This window comes from Lepisosteus oculatus, chromosome 14 (genome assembly GCF_040954835.1).
Source record: "Lepisosteus oculatus isolate fLepOcu1 chromosome 14, fLepOcu1.hap2, whole genome shotgun sequence".
NCBI lineage: Eukaryota > Metazoa > Chordata > Actinopteri > Semionotiformes > Lepisosteidae > Lepisosteus > Lepisosteus oculatus.
Window position 1 is genome coordinate 319,382 of NC_090709.1, and position 23,870 is coordinate 343,251.

General features: G+C 42.6%; 1 protein-coding gene across 1 annotated transcript; it reads right to left on the bottom strand.

Moving 5' to 3' along the window:
• Window positions 1-1,858: 1,858 nt before the first annotated feature.
• On the bottom strand, window positions 1,859-23,620 carry LOC107076001 (zinc finger protein 420-like). The gene is given in 4 exon segments (XM_015339272.2): window positions 1,859-2,006; window positions 2,008-4,277; window positions 4,707-4,913; window positions 23,127-23,620. Coding segments are annotated over 4 exon segments (2,922 nt in total). The 5' UTR covers window positions 23,515-23,620; the 3' UTR covers window positions 1,859-1,949.
• Window positions 23,621-23,870: the final 250 nt, after the last annotated feature.

Consider the following 23,870-nt stretch of genomic DNA (forward strand, 5'->3'; position numbering starts at 1 on the left):
CTCTGCCAGGATCTCCAGAGAGGCGCAGAAGTCTAAGTTAACTCTGACCAGCAGATCTCTCAATAATGAACAGCAGACAAAGCAGGAGACACACACACAAAGCAGAAAGAGAGTACATACCCACACAGCAGAAAGACAGGAGAAACACACACAGCAGACAGAGCGGGAAACACACACGCACAGAAGAGAGAGCATGAGACACAAACAGAGCAGGTGACACACACAGAAGCTCAAATTGTAGTTAGGATGTCCAAGACTTTCCTAAGGTATAGAAAGTAAGGTTTCAAAATCTTATTCTTCATGGTACTATACACAAAGTTTCATATTAGGGGTTGTTCATATACAATGCATTGACCAAGAGCTCTGTAGAGGATGGGAATTACATTGACTGGCTACGGTCTAACAGAAACTATTAATTGTGATTGAATTATGAACTTAAATGTTATAACTGAGATGAGCCTTTCGACCTGTCTGGCCGATTGGGTAGTTAGAAGAAGTAATCAGAATTTCGTTGTTAATAGTAACACAGGGCTAATAGAGATTAGAAGGTCATTAATAATAAAACTGTTAATATTAAACTTTCACCAGGACAGTTTCAGTCCTATGGGCAGGCCTGAAACCAGATTTGAAAGGTTGCAAACAAGAAATTATTAAAAAGAACACCAGCCTTCAATTGCCTTCCAAATAGCCCCGCTAAAAATGGTAGCACTGAAATTGGTCGAAAACGTGCGCAAACTCTGAAATCATCGCATATGAAGAGAAGGACCTTTTCAGCCAATTTTCAGCTGGGGTGGAATCCGTGAAGCAGACAGGGGTATTTTTATACAGGTTTGTCCAATGAAATTTGTACAAGTTTAGTATTGTACAACTGATAGGATACAGTGCTGAGAAACAATGTTTCTGAAAGAATTACATTGAGAGAACCTGTGGACTTCACTTTTTTAGTGAGTGCTTAACAAAAAACTCTCTAGAGACTTCCACCCCTCCAATTTCTAACAGTTTTATCGAGTACAGGGTTGCAGTGGAGTCTATCCCAGTACGCAACAGGCGCAAGGCAGGGTACACCCTGGACAAGACACCAGTCCATCACAGGACAACCACAGACCCTTTACAAGTGTAGAGTAATAATCCACTGGAGTCCCTTTTGTTAAGCAGAAGAGGAATTTATTGTACATTCGGTTGAAGAGAAGCACCCACCTTGCATTTAGGAAGATGTTTCCCACAAGAGAAGTTACAGCTGACCTTTTATACACTTACTTGAATACAAAGGAATACAAAGAGCTTAAGTCTCAAAAAGAAAAATAAATCAATCTTCATTAATTTCTATTGGTCAGGCAATCTTCTACCTCAATCCGAAGATGTCTACGTAATTGAGCTGGTGTATATCAGTGCTTTCTCAAAGCAGGTAGCTGCAATTGGCCTTCAACACAAAAATAATTCTTTGGGATCCTTAAAACAAGCCTTCTTTGTGTCTGCAGGCTCCTGGTCTTGTCTGCAGCAGATACTGTAATGCTACAGCTGGAGTTTTGAACATGCTGCACAGAGAATGAATTGTGAACCCCTCACTTCCACGTCCTCTCGTGTATTTTTTCAGGGATTCCTCTCGCTGGTGCCTTCTTATAAGGCTTATCTAACACTCTTCTCATGCTGGCTGTGGTTGAATCACTTTTCTCCCACATGGATGCCTTCATATTATTTTAAGAAACCTGACTGATTAAAACTCTTCCGACAACATGTCTAGCTGTTCAATTTCTGGCCAGCATGGATGTACTCATGTTTCTTTAAGGTACTGGACTGGTTAAAACTTTTCCCACACTGCCTGCAGCAGAACGGTCTCTCTCCCGTATGTAAGAGCTCATGTATCTTTAAGTTGCTCAAATGACTACAACACTTCCCGCACCAACTGCAGCAGAACAGTTTCTCTCCCGTATGGAAGAGCTTGTGTCTCTTTAAGGTGCCTGACTGACTAAAACTCTTCCCGCACTGACTGCAGCTGAATGGCTTCTCTCCCGTGTGAACGCGCTGGTGTGCTTTCAAATAGCTGGACTGACTAAAACTCTTCCCGCAAAGGCTGCAGAATGGTCTCTCCCCTGTGTGCGTGCGCTGGTGTATCTTTAAGGCACTCGGGTGATTAAAACTCTTCCCACATTGATCGCAGGAGAACGGTCTCTCTCCCGTATGGAGGAGCTCGTGTCTCTTTAAGTTGTTCGACCGACTAAAACTCTTCCCACACTGACTACAGGTGAATGGCTTCTCTCCTGTGTGAATGCGCAGGTGTACTTCCAAATCTCTTGACTGACTAAAATTCTTCCCGCACTGACTGCAGCAGAATAGCCCCTCTTCCATGTGAATGCGCTGGTGTGCTTTCAAATGGCTCAATGTTATATAACTCTTCTCACACTGACTGCAACTGAACGGTCTTTCCCCTGTGTGCGTGTGCTGGTGTCTCCTTAAGGTGCCCGTGTGACTAAAACTCTTCCCACACTGACTGCAGCTGAATGGCTTCTCTCCTGTGTGTGTGCGCTGGTGTGCTTTCAATTGGCTCAACATCATAAAACTCTTCCCACACTGACTGCAGCAGAACGGTTTCTCCCCTGTGTGCGTGTGTTGGTGTCTCCTTAAGATGCCCGAGCGACTAAAACTCTTCCCACACTGACTGCAGCTGAATGGCTTCTCTCCTGTGTGAATGAGCTGGTGTCTCCTGAAGGAGCCCGAGTGACTAAAACTCTTCCCACACTGACTGCAGCTGAATGGCTTCTCTCCCTTATGGAGGAGCTTGTGTGTCTTTAAGTTGCCCGACTGAGTAAAAGTCTTACCACACAGACTGCAGCAGAATGGCCTCTCTCCTGTATGCAAGAGTTCATGTCTCTTTAAAGCACTCGAATGACTAAAACTCTTTCCGCACTGAATGCAGCCGAACGGTCTCTCCCCTGTGTGTGTACGTTGGTGTGTCTTTAAGGCACCTGGGTAACTAAAACTCTTCCCACATTGCCTGCAGCTGAACACTTTCTCTGTTGCAGGGATGGGTTTGTGTCTTTTTAATGTGTCTGACTCATTAAACATCTCCCCATCCTCACCTCCGCCGAACGGTCTCTCCCCTCCGTGAGCGAGCTGGTGGGTTTTTAAGCTGCCTAACTGACTAAAACTCTTCCCACACTCCCTGCAGTTGAACAGCCTCTCACGTGCGTGGATGTGCTTGTGCGTTTTCAAGGTGCCCAGCTGGCTGAATGATCTCTCTCCCGTGTGAATGCACTGGTGTCTATTGAGGTCACATGACTGACTAAAGCTCTTCCTGCACCGATTGCAGGTGAATCGTTTCTTTCCCGTGCGAATGTGCTGGTGTGTTTTTAAGGGGCTTAAGAGAGGAAACTGCTGTTGCTGTTTGTGCTCCAGTGACAATTCCTGTACGTTGTCGGGTCTTGGCTGAATCTCCTTGATCATCTGGTCTTGCTGTTGTTTCTCCCTGCATTGACTCTCCTCTGTGTGCTCACAGCACTCAGCACTGTCCTCTTCACCAGGTACATCAGTCTGCTGCTCTTCAGGGTCAATCAACTGGAACCCGATTTCCTGCTCCCTTAGATTGCAGACATTAAATTCATGTTCCTCTTCCTTGCAACCTTGTGAAGAGACCGAGTCCAGTTGATTGAAATGCTTTGCAATATTCTTAGTGTTTAAATTATTACACTTTTCTGTAATGTCCTTAGATATTAAAGGAATATCCATTTGTTTAAACCACTTCTGCAATGACAGTCTCTCCAGTTTAACAGAACAAGGCCTTGCTATTACCAAGCCCTGTAGGAGCTGCTGTTGTTCCTTCCTGAAGTGACCCTCCTCTGTGTGCTGTATCACAGCACTGTTCTCTTCACCAGGTACATCAGTTTGCTGCTCTGCAGGCTTAATCAACTGGGGCTCCATGTTCTGCTCTGTAAGATTAAACTCACCCAGTTCTTCTTTGTGTTCCTGTACAGAGACAAAGCCCAGTTCATTACAACCTTGTGTAATATTGTTCGAGTCCAGATTATTAATCTTCTCGGTAAAATCATCACACACTAAGAGCCCAGGTATCAGACTGTCAGGCTCTGTCTTCATCATGGGCACAGAGTCCAGATCCTCGACACTCTGTCTGCTCTCTGTGTGCTGCTCACTGAGTGTCTCATTCCCTTCTGCATCAGTGAGCTCTGTCTCCTGCATCAGATTGGAGCCCCACTCCTCCTCACTGTGCTGCTGTTCAAGAGGAGCCCTTTTCCCAGCATCAGGGAGAGCACTAGCTTCTGAGCCTGAAAACACAGGAGAAGAGAACAAGACTGTTAACATGGGCTGAGGGTAGAGGTCAAAACCTTCTCAGATTTTTTTTAAGTAGCAATAACTGAATAATCATCAACAATGAAGATCAAAGTAGAATTGTGATGACACTAATAATAGAGATGAATAAAACATCTACCAAATAACAAGCCATGCCAAGGCACAAGCAAAATACTATACATGCAATACACACAAAAGCAGAAAGCTAAAATATGTCTGGATTATTTTATCTGCAGGGTTAATCAACTGGAGTTCCATGTCCTGATCTGTAAGATTAAACTCACCCAGGTCTTCTTTGAGCTCTTGTACAGAGACACAACCCAGTTAATTACAGCTTTTTATCATATTGTCAGTGTCCAGTTTATTAATGTTTTATATAAATATAAAGAAACCAGGTGTCTTACTCTCAGGCTCTGTCTTCATCCTATGCACAGAGTCCAGATCCTCAACACTCTGTCTGCTCTTTGTGTGCTGCTCACTGAATTTCTCTTTCCCTTCTGCAGCAGTGAGCTCTGTCTCCTTGATCAGTCTGGAGCCCCACTTCTTCTCACTGTGATGCTGTTCAAGAGGAGCCTTTTCCCCAGCATCAGGGAGAGCACTGGCCCTTGAGCCTGAAAACACAGGACAAGAGAACAAGGCCTTTAACATGGGCTGAGAGTAGAGATTTGAAGGCAAAAAAAACCACAGAGAAAGAATAAAAACTTTAAGATATGGAGATGTTACAGCATCAAGACAGACCAGTACAGAGAACTAAAAACTTGATGATATTCACTTTTATAGCACATAGACGAACAAGTACACAGAAAAATAACACTTTTAGGATTAACCATTTTTCTTCATACAGATTAAGCTCTGTGTTGGAATTGTATAGCTCTATTAACATTAACAATGTCCAGAAAAGTGTTGTAATAACTAAGTCCAAGTTCAAATGTAAGCACAGGACAAGAGGACTAGACGTTTCAGACTCAACAGCAAATAAAAATCAAAGTAAATAAAATGTGAATGAGCATCACATAAAAAAGGTAATTTTCAGAAAGTAACATTGCTGAGCCTCAAATATTTTAAATAATGTTGACATCACACATCAAGATTGGGGTTAAAATGATAGGGAACATAAAATGTTTCAAATGTTGAGTAAATGAAAAAAATTGTTCCAAGTACACAAGTCCCCACAAAAAAGTAAAAAAACAAACAAACAATACTATATCCAGTACACAATACATTGTGCGGGAAATCTGCAATTGCATCGTAATGCATGAAATAAAACAGTTTTACACATTAGTGAAGCCAATTTATTCTAAGATCACATTGAACTGCTTTAATTTCAACTAAGTTTACATGTCCACAAGGCCACTGTATTTTAGAACGATGCCTGTGAGATATTTAAAACACCTACTAACGTCTCCTAAAACAAAACACTCAGAAACTTAACTTCCAGAAAGGCACAAGTATAACAGCCTCCTCTCTCGTCAATGAAGGAATGGAAATCTTTTGGCTACAGTAGTTCAAGTAGGGAGCTGCGTCAGCATGTGTAGGCTGCAAAGTAACAAGTAAAAGGTTTATTCCATGCTGAAAAGAAACATTTTGGTTGTGGAGCCTTCTTCGGGTGTGAGGGGAGAACTTGCTGCATCACCTGCAAATACATATTTAACACCACGCTCATGCAAAGCCCCACTTGACAAATCCAAATCACTCAGACGACAGCTTGTACTTCCAGCAACCTTATTTACTCCATCTCTTGCAGAAAATACCCAGCTATCTACATTGGTGAAACTGGAAAGGAGACTCGGAGACCGCTTCAGTAAACACATCGGGAGATCAGAGATCTCTCCAAGCCTGTAGTTTCTCATTTCACCTCTAACTGCCGTGATCACACTAATCTCTCCGTCTGCGTCTTCAAAGAAGGGTTTCACAACTCCTATTGCAGAAAGAACTCTGAAATCAAGATTATCCTGAAACTTGGTTCACACCTTCCCTTCTCTCTCAACGACAGACTCATTTCCTTCTAAGCTTCTCTATTCATGTGCAGGTTTCGACCCCACACCACTCTCGACTTCGTACCACCTAAGTGCCCACTCTGCCTTCCCCTGCTCTCGCCTCCTCTACGCTCCCAGCTCTTGTTCTCCTGTGATAAATCAGCTGCTGACTTCCCTGTCTTTATCACACCCAAAGAAGGCTCCAGAGACGAAACGTTGTGTTTCCTTTCTTCAATTTAAAGCCTGGAATAAACCTTTACTTGTTCTTTTTAATACTGCATATGATATAGGCTCCCCATAAGCATCAGCTTCATTTTCATATATATAAATACAGAAGCTGAACTGAAGTGTATGTGTGAGACTTGTGTACTTGTGTTTAGCCACAGGAGAAATGACCTCAAGGTTGGCATCGAGGCTCGTTGTGTAGCTCACTGGTCTGTGGTCAGTGAGGGTCCAGGTTCCACAGACTAGTCCGCAGTCTGCGAGGGTCTGGGTTCAAATCTCTGCGCTACAGAGCATTTTATATAATTCTGGTCTCCTGTCTGACACCCCAAGCCCGTCTACATTCTAGGAGTGACAGAACCTTCTCCTGTTATGCCCCAAAGCTCTGGAACTCCATCTACAACGATATCAGAGTCACCATGCCTTAACTCCTTCAAAACCAGACTCAAAACCTTCTTTAGAAGAGCCTTTACTTAATTGGTTGGGTTCTTGACTCCTCTGCTCCTACTGTATTCAGTACCCCATCTATTGTCTCTTCTTACTATGTACTCTCATTACGCATATCTTATTTTTTGGCATTCTGTAAAGTGCTTTGAGAATTCACCTTTAAAGGTGCTAAATAAATAAATTTAATTATCTTTGTTGCTCTTTCACTTGTAAAGCCCAGAGGGATCAATGCAATATATTGTGTTTTTAACCTGATCTCAGTGGGCTTTGTTGCACTGTTCTGAGTTTTTAACCTGATCTCATTGGCTTTACTGCACTATACTGTGTTTATATCCTGATCTCAGTGGGCGTTGCTGAACTGCACTGTGGTTTTATCCTGATCCCACTGGGCCTTACTGTGCTGGACTGTGTTTTAACTCTGATCACACAGGGCTTTAATTAACTGTACTATGCTTTTACCTGATCTCAGTGGGGTTTAATGCACTGTAAAGTGTTTTTACCCCAACCTTACTTAGCACCATACTGTGCATTTACCCTAATCTCACTGGGCTGTGATGTACGGAACTGTGTTTTTACCCTGATCTCACTGGGATGTACTGCACTGTACAGTATTTTTACAGTAAAACACATCAGGGCTTTACTGCACTGTACTGTGTTTTAACCCTGATCTCACTGGGCTTTATTGAACTGTACAATGTTTTTACCTTGATCTCATTGGGTTTTTCTGCACTGTACTGTATTTTTACCTTGATTTCACTGTGGCTCTACTGCGCTGTAATGCGTTTTTACCCCAACCTCACCGGGGTTTACTGTACTGTGCTTTTACAGTGATCTCACTGGGCTATGCTGTGCTGAACTGTATTTTTACCCTGATCTCACTGGGCTGTACTGCACTGTACTTTCTTTTTACCCTGATCTCACTGGGCTTTATTGAACTGTACTGTGTTTTTACTCTGCTTCCACAGGGCAATACTGCTCTGTACTGTGGTTTCGTCCTGATCTCACTGGGCCTTACTGTGTTGGACTGTGTTTTTACTCTTATCTCAAAGGGCTTTAATGAACTGTACTATGCTTCTACCCTGATCTCAGTGGGGTTTACTGCACTGTACAGTGTTTTTACCTCGATCTCATTGGGTTTTTCTGCACTGTACTGTATTTTTACCTTGATTTCACTGTGGCTCTACTGGATTGTAATGTGTTTTTACCCCAACCTCACTGGGCTTTACTGTACTGTGTTTTTACCCGGATCTCACTGGGCTTTGCTGAACTGTACTGTGCTTTTACCCTGATCTCACTCGACTTTAGTGAGCTGTACTGTGCTTTTACCCTGATCTCACTGGGCTTTACTGTGCTGGTCTGTGTTTCTACTCTGATCTCACAGGGCTTTAATGAACTGTGCTATGCTTTTACCCTGATCTCAGTGGGCGTTACTGCACTGTACAGTGTTTTAATCCTTATGTAAATGGGCTTTACTGTGCTATACTATTTACCCTGATCACAGTGGGCGTTACAGCACTGTACAGTGTTTTTACCTTGATCTCATTGGGCTTTACTGTACTGGACTGTGTTTTTACCCTGATTTCACAAGCTTTAATGCACTGTATACCCGGATCTAAAAGGGCTTAACTGTGCTATACTGTGTTTTTATCTTGATCTCACTGGCTTTACTGCACAGTTTTGTGTTTTTACCCTGATCTCACTGGGCTATACTGCACTATACAGTTTTTAAACTGATCACATTGGCTATACTGTGCTGGACTGTGTTCTTAGTCTGATCTCATAGAGCTTTATTGAACTGGACTGTGATTTTACCCTGATCACACTGGGCTGTACTGCACTATACAGTTTTTAAACTGATCACACTGGCTTCATTGTGCTGGACTGTGTTTTTACCTTGATCTCACAGGGCTTTACTGAACTGGACTGTGATTTGACCCTGATCTCACTGGGCTTTACTGCTCTCTACTGTGGATGCTGCACATTGGTGTTGGTGGAGGGGAGTCCCCATTACCTGTAAAGTGCTTTGAGAGCACTGTCCAGAAAAGCGCTATGTAAGTGTAAGTAATTATTATTAATATTGTGCTTTTCCCCTGATGTCGCTAGGCTAAACTGTGCTGTATTGTGCTTTTACCCAGTTCTCACTGGGCTTTCCTGCACTGTACTATGTATTTACCCTGATCACAATGGGCTGTACTGCACTATACTGTGCTTTTACTCCGATCTCATTGGGCTTTACTGTGCTGGACTGTTTTTTTCCTGATCTCAATGGCTTTACTACACTGTACTGTGTTTTTGCCCTGATCTCACTGTGCTTTACTGCAGTGCACTGTGTTTTAACCCTGATCTCAATAGGCTTTACTGTACTCTACTGTGTTTTTACTCTGATCTCACTGGGCTTTACTGCACTATATTGTGTTTATACGCTGATCTCACTGGGCTTTACTGCACTGTACTGTGTTTTTACACTGATCTCACTGGACTTTACTGCACTATACTATGTTTATATCCTGATCTCACTGGGCTTTACTGCACTGTACTGAGTTTTAACCCTGATCTCACTGGGCTTTACTGCACTGTACTTTCATTTTACCCTGATCTCACTGGGTTTTATTGAACTGTACTGTGCTTTTACCCTGATCTCACTGGGCTTTACTGTGCTGGACTGTGCTTTTACTCTGCTTTCACGGGGCTATAGTGCTCTGTACTGTGGTTTTATGCTGATTCCACTGGGAGTTACTGTGCTCCCTGCTCTCACTGGGCTTTACTACACTGTACTGTGCTTTAACTCTGATCTCACCGGGCTTTACTGCTCTTTACTGTATTTCTCCACTGATCTCACTGGGCTTTTCAGCAGTGTACACTGTTTTTACCCTGATCTCACTGGGCTTTACCGCACCGTACTGTTTTTACTCTGATCTCTCAGGGCTTTACTGCACTGTACTGTGTTTTTACTTTTTTACTCTGATCTCACCGGGCTTTACTGCACTATACTGTGTTTTTAACCTGATCTCACTGGCTTTACCGCACTCTACTGTGTTTTTACTCTGATCTCACTGGGCTTTACTGCACTGTACTGAGTTTTAACCCAGATCTCACTGGGCTTTACTGAACTGTACTGTGGTTTTACCCTGTTATCACTGGGCTTTACTGTGCTGGCATGTGTTTATACACTGATCTCACTGGGCTTTACTGCACTGTACTGTGCTTTAATTTTGATCTCACTGGGCTTTACTGCTCTGTACTGTATTTTTCCACTGATCTTACTGGGGTTTTCAGCAGTGAACACTGCTTTTACCCTGATCTCACTGGGCTTTGCAAAACTGTACTGTGATTTTACCCCGTTCTTACTGGGCTTTGCTGAACTGTACTGTGGTTTTACCCTGATCTTACTGGGCTTTATACTAAACTATACTGTGCTTTTACCCTGATCTCACTGTCTTTACTGCACTGTACTATGTTTTTAACATGATCTTACTGGGCTTTACCGCACTGTACTGCTTTTATCCTGATCTCAATGGCTTTACTACACTGTATACTCTTATCTAAAAGAGCTTACCTGTACTCTACTGTGTTTTTACCCTGATCTCACTGGGCTTGACTGCAATGTACTGTGTTTTTACTCTGCTCTCACTGGGCTTTACTGCACTAAACTTTGTTTATACCCTGATCTCACTGGCCTTTACTGCACTGTACTGTGTTTTTACTCTGATCTCACTGGGCTTTTCTGCACTATACTGAGTTTAAATCCTGATCTCACTGGGCTTTACTGCACTGTGATTTCATTTTACCCTGATCTCACTGGGCTTTATTGAACTGTACTATGTTTTACCCTAATCTCACTGGGTTTTACTGTGCTGGACTGTGTTTTTACTCTGCTTTCTCAGGGCTATACTGTTCTGTACTGTGGTTTTATCCTGATCCCACTGGGCTTAAATGAACTGTACTATACTTTTACCCTGATCTCAGTGGGGTTTAATGCACTGTACAGTGTTTTTATCTTGATCTCATTGGGTTTTTCTGCATTGTACTGTATTTTTACCTTGATTCACTGTGGCTCTACTGCACTGTAATGTGTTTTTATCCCCAACCTCACCAGGCTTTACTGTACTGTGCTTTCACCCTGATCTCACTGGGCTATACTGCACTGTACTTTCTTTTTACCCCGATCTCACTGTACTGTGCTAAACTGTACTGTGGTTTTACCCTGATTTCACTCCACTTTAGTGAGCTGTACTGTGCTTTTACCCTGATCTCACTGGGCTTTACTGTGCTGGACTATGTTTAAATTCTGATCTCACAGGGTTTTAATGAACTGTACTGTGCGTTTACCCTGATCTCATTGTCTTTACTGCGCTGTACTGTGATTTAACCGTAAACTCACTGGGATTTACCGCACTGTACTGTTTCTACTCTGATCTCACAGGGCTTTATTTAACTCTACTGTGCTTTTACAATGATCTTACTGGGCTTTACTGCTCTGTACTGTGCTTTAACCAAGATCTCACTATGTTTTGCTGCATTGTACTGTGCTTTTACGCTGGTCTCACTGGGCTTTACTGCTCTGTACTGTATTTGTCCACTGATCTCACTGGGCTTTTCAGCAGTGTACACTGTTTTTACCCTGATCTCACTGGGCTATGCTGCGCTGAACTGTGTTTTTACCCTGATCTCTCTGGGCTGTACTGCACTGTACTTTCTTTTTACCCCGATCTCAGTGGGCTTTGCTGAACTGTACTGTGGTTTAACCCTTATCTCATTCGACTTTAGGGAGCTGTACTGTGCTTTTACCCTGATCTCACTGGGCTTTACTGTGCTGGTCTGTGCATTTACCCTGATCTCAGTGTCTTTATTGCGTTGTATTGTGTTTTTACCATGATCTCACTGGACTTTACTGCACCGTATTGTTTTTACCCAGATCTCACTGGCTTTACTACACTGTACTGTGTTTGTACCCTGATCTCACTGGGCCTTACTGCAATGTACTGTGTTTTTACTCTGATCTCACTGGGCTTTACTGCACTATACTGTGTTTATACGCTGATCTCACTGGGCTTTACTGCACTATACTGTGTTTATACGCTGATCTCACTGGGCTTTACTGCACTGTACTGTGTTTTTACACTGATCTCACTGGGCTTTACTGCACTATACTGTGTTTATATCCTGATCTCACTGGGCTTTACTGCAATGTACTTTCATTTTACCCTGATCTCACTGGCCTTTGTTGAACTGTACTGTGGTTTTATCCTGATCCCACTGGGACTTACTGTGCTGGACTGTGTTTATACCCTGATCTCACTTGGCTTTACTGCACTGTACTTTTGTTTTACCCTGATTTCACTGGGCTTTATTGAACTATACCGTGCTTTTCCCCTGATCTCACTGGGCTTTACTGCTCTGTACTGTACTTTTCCCCTGATGTCACTTGGCTGTACTGCATTGTACTGTGATTTTACCCCGACCTCACTGGGTTTTGCTTAACTGTACTGTGATTTTACCCTGATTTCACTGGAGTTTACTGAGCTGTACTGTGCTTTTACTCTGCTTTCACTGGGCTTTACTACACTGTACTGTGCTTTAACTCTGATCTCATTGGGATTTACTGCTCTTTACTGTATTTTTCCACTGATCTCACTGTGCTTTTCAGCAGTGTACACTGCTTTTAACCTGATCTCACTGGCTTTACCGCACTCTACTGTGTTTTAACTCTGATCTCACTGGGCTTCACTGCACTGTACTGTGTTTTTACACTGATCTCACTGGACTTTACTGCACTATACTGTGTTTATATCCTGATCTCACTGGGCTATACTGCTCTGTACTGTGGATGCTGCAAATTGGTGGTGGTGGAGGGGAGTTCCCATTACCTGTAAAGTGCTTTGAGTAGAGTGTACAGAAAAGCGCTATGTAAGTGTAAGCAATTATTATTCTTACTGTGCTTCTACCCTGATCTCACTGGGCCTTACTGTGCTGAACTGTGATTTTACTCTGATCTCACAGGGCTTAAATGAACTGAACTATGCTTTTACCCTGATCACAGTGGGGTTTACTGCACTGTACAGTGTTTTTACCTCGATCTCATTGGGTTCTTCTGCACTGTACTGTATTTCTACCATGATTTCACTGTGGCTCTACTGCACTGTAATGTGTTTTTACCCCAAGCTCACCGGGCTTTACTGTACTGTGGTTTTACCCTGATCTCAGTGGGCTGTGCTGCGCTGAACTGCGTTTTTACCGTGATCTCACTGTGCTGTACTGCACTATAGTATAGTATACTGCACAGCATAATGCACTGTTTTTATACCCTGATCTCACTGGGCTTTATTAAACTGTACTATGCTTTTACCCTGTTCTCAATGGGCCTTACTGTGCTGGACTGTGATTTTATCCTGATCTCCCTGGGTTTTACTGTGCTGGACTGTGTTTTTACTCTGCTTTCACGGGGTTTTAATGAATTGTACTATGCTTTTACTCTGATCTCAGTGGGGTTTACTGCACTGTACAGTGTTTTACCTTGATCTCATTGGGTTCTTCTGCACTGTACTGTATTTTTACCTTGATTTCACTGTGGCTCTAATGTGCTGTAATGTGTTTTTACCCAAACCTCTCCGGGCTTTACTGTACTGTGCTTTTACCCTGATCTCACTGGGCTGTGCTACGCTGAACTACGTTTTTACCATGATCTCACTGTGCTGTACTGCACTATATTACTGTATACTGCACAGTATATTGCACTGTGCTTTTACCTTGATGTTACTGGGCTATACTGCACTATACTTTTATTTACCCCAAAGACACTGGGGTTTGCTGAACTGTACTGTGTTTTTACCCTGATCTCACTGTTCTGTAAGGCACTACAGTATAGTATACTGCACAGTATACTGCACTTTGCTTTTACCCTGATGTTACTGGGCTATACTGCACTGTACTTTCATTTTGCTCCAAAAACACTGGGCTTTATTGAACTGTACTGTGCTCTTACCCTGATCTCACTGGGCTTTATACTAAACTATACTGTGCTTTTACCCTAATCTCACTGTCTTTACTGCACTGTACTGTTTTTACTCTGATCTCAGGTGGCTTTATTGAACTGTACTGTGCTTTTACACTGATCTTACTGAGCTTTACTGCTCTGTACTGTGCTTTAACCAAGATCTCACTAGGCTTTGCTGCATTGTACTGTGCTTTTCCGCTGGTCTCACTGGCTTTACTGCACTGTTCTGTGTTTTTACCCTGATCTCACTGGTTTTACTGCACTATACCACGTTTATATCCTGATCCCACTGGGCTTTACTGCACTGTACTGAGTTTTAACCCTGATCTCACTGGGCTTTACTGCAATGTACTTTCCTTTTACCCTGATCTCACTGGGCTTTATTGAACTGTACTGTGTTTTAACCCTGATCTTACTGGGCTTTACTGCACTATACTTTATTCTTACCCTGATCTCACTGGGTTTGGCTGTGCTGGACTGTGTTTTTACTCTGCTTTCACAGGGCTTTAATGAATTGTACTATGCTTTTACCCAGATCTCAGTGGGGTTTACTGCACTGTACTGTGTTTTTACCTTGATTTCACTGTTGCTCTAATGCGCTGTAATGTGTTTTTACCCAAACTTCACTGGGCTTTACTATACTGTGCTTTTACCATGATCTCACTGTGCTGTACTGCACTATTGCATAGTATACTGCACAGTATACTGCACTGTGTTTTTACCCTGATCTCACTATTCTGTACTGCACTATAGTATAGTATGCTGCACAGTATACTGCACTTTGCTTTTACCCTGATGTTACTGGGCTATACTGCACTGTACTTTCATATTACTCCAAAAACACTGGGCTTTGCTGAACTGTACTGTGGTTTTACCCTGATCTTACTAGGCTTTATACTAAACTATACTGTGCTTTTACCCTAATCTCACTGTCTTTACTGCACTGTACTGTGTTTCTACCATGATCTTACAGGGCTTTACCACACTGTACTGTTTTTATCCTGATCTCAATGGCTTTACTGCACTGTACTGTGTTTTTTACCCTGATCTCACTGGGCTTTACTGAACTATACTGTGTTTTTACCCTGATCTCACTAGGATTTACCACACTGTACTGTGTATTTATCCTGATCTCACTGTCTTTACCGCGCTCTACTGTGTTTTTTCTCTGATCTCACTGGGCTTTATTGAACTGTACTGTGTTTTAACCCTGATCTCACTGGGCTTTACTGCACTATACTTTATTCTTACCCTGATCTCACTGGGTTTGGCTGTGCTGGACTGTGTTTTTACTCTGCTTTCACAGGGCTTTAATGAATTGTACTATGCTTTTACACAGATCTCAGTGGGGTTTACTGCACTGTACTGTGTTTTTACCTTGATTTCACTGTGGCTCTAATGCGCTGTAATGTGTTTTTACCCAAACTTCACTGGGCTTTACTATACTGTGCTTTTACCATGATCTCACTGTGCTGTACTGCACTATTGCATAGTATACTGTACTGTGCTTTTACCCTGATCTCACTGGGCTGTGCTGCGCTGAACTGCGTTTTTACCATGATCTCACTGTGCTGTACTGCACTATAATATAGTATACTGCACAGTATACTGCACTGTTTTTACCCTGATCTCACTGATCTGTACTGCACTATAGTATAGTATGCTGCACAGTATACTGCACTTTGCTTTTACCCTGATGTTACTGGGCTATACTGCACTGTACTTTCATATTACTCCAAAAACACTGGGCTTTGCTGAACTATACTGTGGTTTTACCCTAATCTCACTGTCTTTACTGCACTGTACTATGTTTCTACCATGATCTTAGAGGGCTTTACCGCACTGTACTGTTTTTATCCTGATCTCAATTGCTTTACTGCACTCTACTGTGTTTTTTTACCCTGATCTCACTGGGCTTTATCACACTGTACTGTGTTTTTATCCTGATCTCACTGGGCTTTACTGCAATGTACTGTGTTTTTACTCTGATCTCACTGGGCTTTACTGCACTGTAGTGAGTCTTAACCCTGATCTCACTGGGCTTTACTGCACTGTACTTTCATTTTACCCTGATCTCACTGGGCTTCAATGAACTGTACTGTGCTTTTACCCTGATCTCACTGGGCTTTACTGTGTTGGACTGTGATTATACCCTCATCTCACTGGGCTTTAGTGCACTGTACTAAGTTGTAACACTGATCTCACTGGGCTTTACTGCACTATACTGTGCTTTTACCCTGATCTCACTGGGCTTTATTGAACTATACCGTGCTTTTCCCCTGATCTCACTGAGCTTTACTGCTCTGTACTGTACTTTTCCCCTTATGTCACTTGGCTGTACTGCGTTGTACTGTGTTTTTACCCTGATCTCACTGTGGCTCTACTGCACTGTAATGTGTTTTTACTCTGATCTCACTGGGATTTACTGCAAGCTACTGTGTTTAAATCCTGATCTCACTGGTTTTACTACACTGTACTGTGTTTTTACCCTGATCTCACTAGGATTTACCACACTGTACTGTGTTTTTTCTCTGATCTCACTTGGCTTTACTGCTCTATACTGAGTTTAAACCATGATCACACTGGGCTTTTCTACACTGTACTGTGTTTTTACTCTGATCTCACTGGGCTTTGCTGCACTGTACTGTGTTTTTACTCTGATCTCACTGGGCTTTACTGCAGTGTACTGTGTGTAACCCTGATCTCCCTGGGTTTTACTGTGCTGGACTGTGTTTTTACTCTGCTTTCACAGGGCTTTAATGAATTGTACTATGCTTTTACTCTGATCTCAGTGGGGTTTACTGCACTGTACAGTGTTTTTACCTTGATCTCATTGGGTTCTTCTGCACTGTACTGTATTTTTACCTTGATTTCACTGTGGCTCTAATGTGCTGTAATGTGTTTTTACCCAAACCTCTCCGGGCTTTACTGTACTGTGCTTTTACCCTGATCTCACTGTGCTGTACTGCACTATTGCATAGTATACTATACTGTGTTTTTACCCTGATCTCACTGAGCTTTACTGCTCTGTACTGTACTTTTCCCCTTATGTCACTTGGCTGTACTGCGTTGTACTGTGTTTTTACCCTGATCTCACTGTGGCTCTACTGCACTGTAATGTGTTTTTACTCTGATCTCACTGGGATTTACTGCAAGCTACTGTGTTTAAATCCTGATCTCACTGGTTTTACTACACTGTACTGTGTTTTTACCCTGATCTCACTAGGATTTACCACACTGTACTGTGTTTTTTCTCTGATCTCACTTGGCTTTACTGCTCTATACTGAGTTTAAACCATGATCACACTGGGCTTTTCTACACTGTACTGTGTTTTTACTCTGATCTCACTGGGCTTTGCTGCACTGTACTGTGTTTTTACTCTGATCTCACTGGGCTTTACTGCAGTGTACTGTGTGTAACCCTGATCTCCCTGGGTTTTACTGTGCTGGACTGTGTTTTTACTCTGCTTTCACAGGGCTTTAATGAATTGTACTATGCTTTTACTCTGATCTCAGTGGGGTTTACTGCACTGTACAGTGTTTTTACCTTGATCTCATTGGGTTCTTCTGCACTGTACTGTATTTTTACCTTGATTTCACTGTGGGTCTAATGTGCTGTAATGTGTTTTTACCCAAACCTCTCCGGGCTTTACTGTACTGTGCTTTTACCCTGATCTCACTGGGCTGTGCTACACTGAACTACGTTTTTACCATGATCTCACTGTGCTGTACTGCACTATATTACTGTATACTGCACAGTATATTGCACTGTGCTTTTACCTTGATGTTACTGGGCTATACTACACTATACTTTTATTTACCCCAAAGACACTGGGGTTTGCTGAACTGTACTGTGGTTTTACCCTGATCTCACTGGGCTTTTTACTGAACTAGACTGTGCTTTTACCCTAATCTCACTGTCATTACTGCACTGTACTGTGTTTTTACCATGATCTTACTGGGCTTTACCGCATTGCACTGTTTTAATCCTGCTCTCAGTGGCTTTACTGCACTGTGATCTAAAAGGGCTTACCTGTGCTCTACTGTGTTTTAACCCAAATCTCACTGGGATTTACCGCACTGTACAGTTTTTACTCTGATCTCACAGGGCTGTATGAACTGTACTGTGCTTTAACACTGATCTTACTGAGCTTTACTGCTCTGTACTGTGCTTGAACCCTGATTTCACTGGTTTTACTACACTGTACGGTGTTTTTACCCTAATCTCACTAGGATTTACCACACTGTACTGTGTTTTTATCCTGATCTCACTGCCTTTACCGCACTCTACTGTGTTTTTCCCCTGATCTCACTGGGCTTTACTGCACTATCCTGTGTTTATAACATGATCTTACTGGGTTTTCCTACACTGTACTGTGTTTTTACTCTGATCTCACTGGGTTTTACTGCACTGTACTGTGTTTAAAACCGGACCACTGCTCTCAGTGGCTTTACTGCACTGTATACTCTGATCTAAAAGGGCTTACCTGTGCTTTACTGTGTTTTAACCCAAATCTCACTGGGAGTTACCGAACTGTACAGTTTTTACTCTGATCTCACAGGGCTTTATGAACTGTACTGTGCTTTAACACTGATCTTACTGAGCTTTACTGCTCTGTACTGTGCTTTAACCCTGATCTCACTGGTTTTACTACACTGTACTGTGTTTAAACCCTGATCTCACTGGTTTTACTACACTGTACTGTGTTTTTACCCTGATCTAACTAGTATTTACCACACTATACTGTGTTTTTATCCTGATCTCACAGGCTTTACTGCACTATACTGTGTTTTTATTCTGATCTCACTGGGCTTTGCTGAACTGTACTGTGCTTTTACCCTGATCTCACTGGGCTGTGCTGCGCTGAACTGCGTTTTTACCATGATCTCACTGTGCTGTACTGCACTATAATATAGTATACTGCACAGTATACTGCACTGTTTTTACCCTGATCTCACTGATCTGTACTGCATTATAGTATAGTATACTGCACAGTATAATGCACTTTGCTTTTACCCTGATGTTACTGGGCTATACTGCACTGTACTTTCATTTTACTCCAAAAACACTGGGCTTTGCTGAACTGTACTGTGGTTTTACCCTGATCTCTCTGGGCTTTATACTAAACTATACTGTCCTTTTACCCTAATCTCACTGTCTTTACTGCACTGTACTGTGTTTTTACCATGATCTCACTGGGCTTTACTGCAATGTACTGTGTTTTTACTCTGATCTCACTGGACTTTACTACACTATACTGTGTTTATATCCTGATCTCACTGGGCTTTACTGCACTGTACTAAGTTGTAACCCTGATCTCACTGGGCTTTACTGCACTGTACTGTGCTTTTACCCTGATCTCACTGGGCTTTACTCCACTGTACTAAGTTGTAACCCTGATCTCACTGGGCTTTACTGCACTGTACTGTGCTTTTACCCTGATCTCACTGGGCTTTATTGAACTATACCGTGCTTTTCCCCTGATCTCACTGAGCTTTACTGCTCTGTACTGTACTTTTCCCCTGATGTCACTTGGCTGTACTGCGTTGTACTGTGTTTTTACCCTGATCTCACTGTGGCTCTACTGCACTGTAATGTGTTTTTACTCTGATCTCACTGGGATTTACTGCAAGGTATTGTGTTTTCACCCTGATCTCTCTGAGCTTTAATGTGCTGTACTGCGCTTTTCACCTGATCTCAGTGGGCTTTACTGCACTGTACTGTGTTTTAATCCTTAGGTAAATGGGCTTTACTGGGCTATACTATTTACCTTGATCTCAGTGGCCGTTACAGCACTGTACAGTGTTTGACATTGACTTGATTTCATTGGCCTTTACTGTACTGGACTGTGTTTTTATCTTAATCTCACTGGCTTTACTGACCCGTACTGTGTTTAAACCCTGATCTCACTGGTTTTACTACACTGTACTGTGTTTTTACCCTGATCTCACTGGGCTTTACTGCACTGTACTTTCATTTTACCCTGATGTCACTGGGCTTTACTGTGCTGGACTGTGTTTTTACTCTGCTTTCATGGGGTTATACTGCTCTGTACTGTGGTTTTATCCTGATCCCACTGGGACTTACTGTGCTGGACTGTGTTTATACCCTGATCTCACTGGGCTTTACTGCACTGTACTTTCATTTTACCCTGTTCTCACTGGGCTTTATTGAACTGTACTGTGCTCTTACCCTGAACTCACTGGTCTTTACTGCACTGTACTGTGTTTTTACTCTGATCTCACTGGCTTTACTGCACTTTACTGTGTTTTTACCCTGATCTCACCGGCTTTACTACACTGTAATGTGTTTAAACCCTGATCTCACTGGGCTTTACTGCACTATACTTTCATTTTACCCTGATCTCAATGGGCTTTATTGAACTGTAGTGTGCTTTTACCCTGATCTCACTAGGCTTTACTGCACTGTACTGTGTTTTTACCCTGATCTCACTGGGCTTTGCTAAACTGTACTGTGATTTTACCCTGATCTCACTGGAGTTTACTGAGCTGTACTGTTCTTTTACCCTGATCTCACTGGGCTTTACTGCTGTGTACTGTATTTTTCCACTCATCTCACTGGGCTTTTCTGCAGTGTACACTGTTTTTACCCTCATCTCACTGTGGCTCTACAGCACTGTAATATGTTTTTAACCCGATCTCACTGGGATTTACTACAAGGTACTGTGTTTTTACCCTGATCTCTCTGAGCTTTACTGTGCTGTACTGTGCTTTTCACCTGATCTCAGTGGGCTTTACTGTGCTGGACTGTGTTTTTACTCCAATCTCACAGGGCTTTAATGAACTGTGCTATGCTTTTACCCTGATCTCAGTGGGCGTTACAGCACTGTACAGTGTTTTACCTTGATCTCATTGGGCTTTACTGTACTGGACTGTGTTTATACCCTGATCTTAATGGGCTTTACTGTACTGTACTGTGTTTTTACTCTGATCTCACTGGCTTTACTACACTGTACAGTGTTTATAACCTGATCTCACTGGGCTTTATTGAACTGTACTGTGCTTTTACACTGATGTCATTGGGCTTTACTGCTCTGTACTGTACTTTTCCCCCGATGTCACTGAGCTGTACAGCGTTGTACTGTGTTTTTACCCTGATCTCACTGGGCTTTGCTAAACTGTACTGTGATTTTACCCTGATCTCACTGGAGTTTACTGAGCTGTACTGTGCTTTTACCCTGATCTCACTGGGCTTTACTGCTCTGTACTGTCTTTTTCCACTGATCTCACTGGGCTTTTGTGCAGTGTACACTTTTTTTACCCAGATATCACTGGGCATTGCAGAAATGTACTGTGGTTTTATCCTTATCTCACTGGGTTTTACTTCGCTGTTCTGTATTTTTACCCTGATCTCACTGGGCTTTACTGCTCTGTACTGTCCTTTTACCCTGACCTCACTAAGCTTTACTGCTCTGTACTGTCCTTTTACCCTGATCTCACTAGAATTTCCTGTGCTATACGGTGCTTTTACCCTGATCTCACAGGGCTTTATTGAACTGTACTGTGCTTTTCACCCTGATCTCAATGGATTGTAGGGCACAGTACTGTGCTGTTACCCTGATGCCAGAGGGCGTTGATGAGCTGTACTGTGTTTTTACTCTGATCTCACTAGACTTTACTGAGTTGTTCTGTGCTTTTACCCTGATCTCACTGGGCTTTACTGCTCTGTGCTTTGCCTTTACCCTGATCTCACTGGGCTTTACTGCTCTGTACTGTCCTTTTACCCTGATCTCACTAAGCTTTACTGCTCTGTACTGTGCTTTTACCCTGATCTCACAGGGCTTTACTGCTCTGTACTGTGCTTTTACCCTGATCTCACAGGGCTTTACTGCTCTGCACTGTGCTTTTCCCCTCATCTCATTGGGTTTTTCTGCACTGCAATGTTTTTAGCCTGATCTCACTGTAGCTCTACTGCGCTGTAATGTGTTTTTACCCTGATCTCTCTGGGGTTTACTGTGCTGTACTGTGCTTTTCACCTGATCTCAGTGGGCTTTACTGCACTGTACTGTGTTTTAATCCTTATGTAAAGGGGATTTGCTGTGCTATACTATTTACCCTGATCTTACTGGGTTTTTTCTGCACTGTACAGTGTTTTTATCTTGATCTCAATGTGGCTCTACTGAGCTATGTGTTCTTACTCTGATCTCACTGGGCGTTACTGCACTGTGTTTTCACCCTGATCTCAATGGACTGTACGGCACAGTACTATGCTTTTATACTGATCTCACTGGAATTTACTGACCTGTACTGTGCTTTTATCCTGATCTCACCGGGTTTTACTGTGCTGGACTGTGTTTTTACTCTGATCACACAGGGCTTCCTTGAACTGTACTGGGCTTTTACTGTGATCTCACTGGGCTTTACTGCACTGTACTGCGTTTCAATCCTGATGCAAAAAGGCTTTACAGTAGTTTTACCCTGATCCCACTGGACGTTATTTTGCTATACTGTGCTTTTACACTGATCTTACAGGGCTTAACTGAGCTGAACTGTGCTTTTACCCTGATCTAAATAGGCTTTACTATGCAGGACTGTGCTCTGTACCGAGTTAATTCAATTTACGTATGAAAGAGGTGTTTTCGGTCCTGTTACTGTATCACAGCAGTTTTCTGCACCGAAACCAGACAACAAAAGTGAGGAAGTTACAGACACACGGAATGTAAACACGCGGATATTGCAAAACAAAAAATAACTTTCAATGGTCATATAAAAAAAAAAGATTATTTATGGCCTACTCGAAAAATATGGATTTCTAAACTAGACCATCGTAACGACAGTTTGACACGCCTGATTTTAGGACGTGTTGCCTAAAGTCATTGTGTGTATGAAGAAGGTGTTTTCCGTCATGTCACTGTAATTTCAGGTGTTTTAGCGCCATAACCGGACAACAGTTCAGTTTCCAGTAAAGAAACGCGTTGCAACATCGCACAAGTCTTTCCCACTTCACTCTGCATCTCTCCACCCTTTACCCTTTACTGTGTTTTTACTCTGATCTCACTAGACTTTACTGAGCTGTTCTGTGCTTTTACCCTGATCTCACTGGGCTTTACTGCTCTGTGCTTTGCCTTTACCCTGATCTCACTGGGCTTTACTGCTCTGTACTGTCCTTTTACCCTGATCTCACTAAGCTTTACTGCTCTGTACTGTGCTTTTACCACACTGACCTGCCAGCTCCAGTTTCGTGTCCATTTCTTCTATTAATCCTGCAGTCACTTCACAGGGAAGCGTGTGTCCAACACAATCTGTCTGTCCCTGATCTCCTCCTGCTCCCGAGTCCTTCTCCCACAGCTGCAATCTCGACTTCAGAATCTCATTTTCCTTCTTCAGCTGCGACATTTCACTCCCGACATTGTCCTCCACACACTGTGTGATTTTAAACACGGTTCGTTTCACCAGAATCTGGGAGACGCTGCGGAGTTTGTCTTGAAACCCATCCTCGCTGTCCAACATCCTGTTTCTGAAAACTTCGGAAACTTCACACACGATCGATTTGAGCAAAATCTCCATGAAGGATTGAAGCTCGGTTTGCAGATTTAACAGCGAATTAGCCATTTTCTTACTAATTTACTGACAAAAAAGACGAGCTGAGGAGGTTTAATCTTTATTTTGATCTAAAACAGCGGATTCAATCGCTGCCAAGAGGTGAAATTCCTGAACAGTCGCGTAATATGATGACGTCATATCTTGGCTCTGCTTTAGCTTCAAAACAAACGAGGAGCGGAGCTGAGAAAGAGAAAGAGGAGTTTCTTTAACCAGAAATAAACCTCACTGCACCTTCCAGCGCCACCTAGGCAGGAAGAGTGAAGCCTGCGAATTTCATCATATGAATTCCATATAATGATTTATTTCTTGACTTTGTGTTTTTCTTTAAATGACATGCTTGTGTGCATTATTCTCGATGCAGTGGG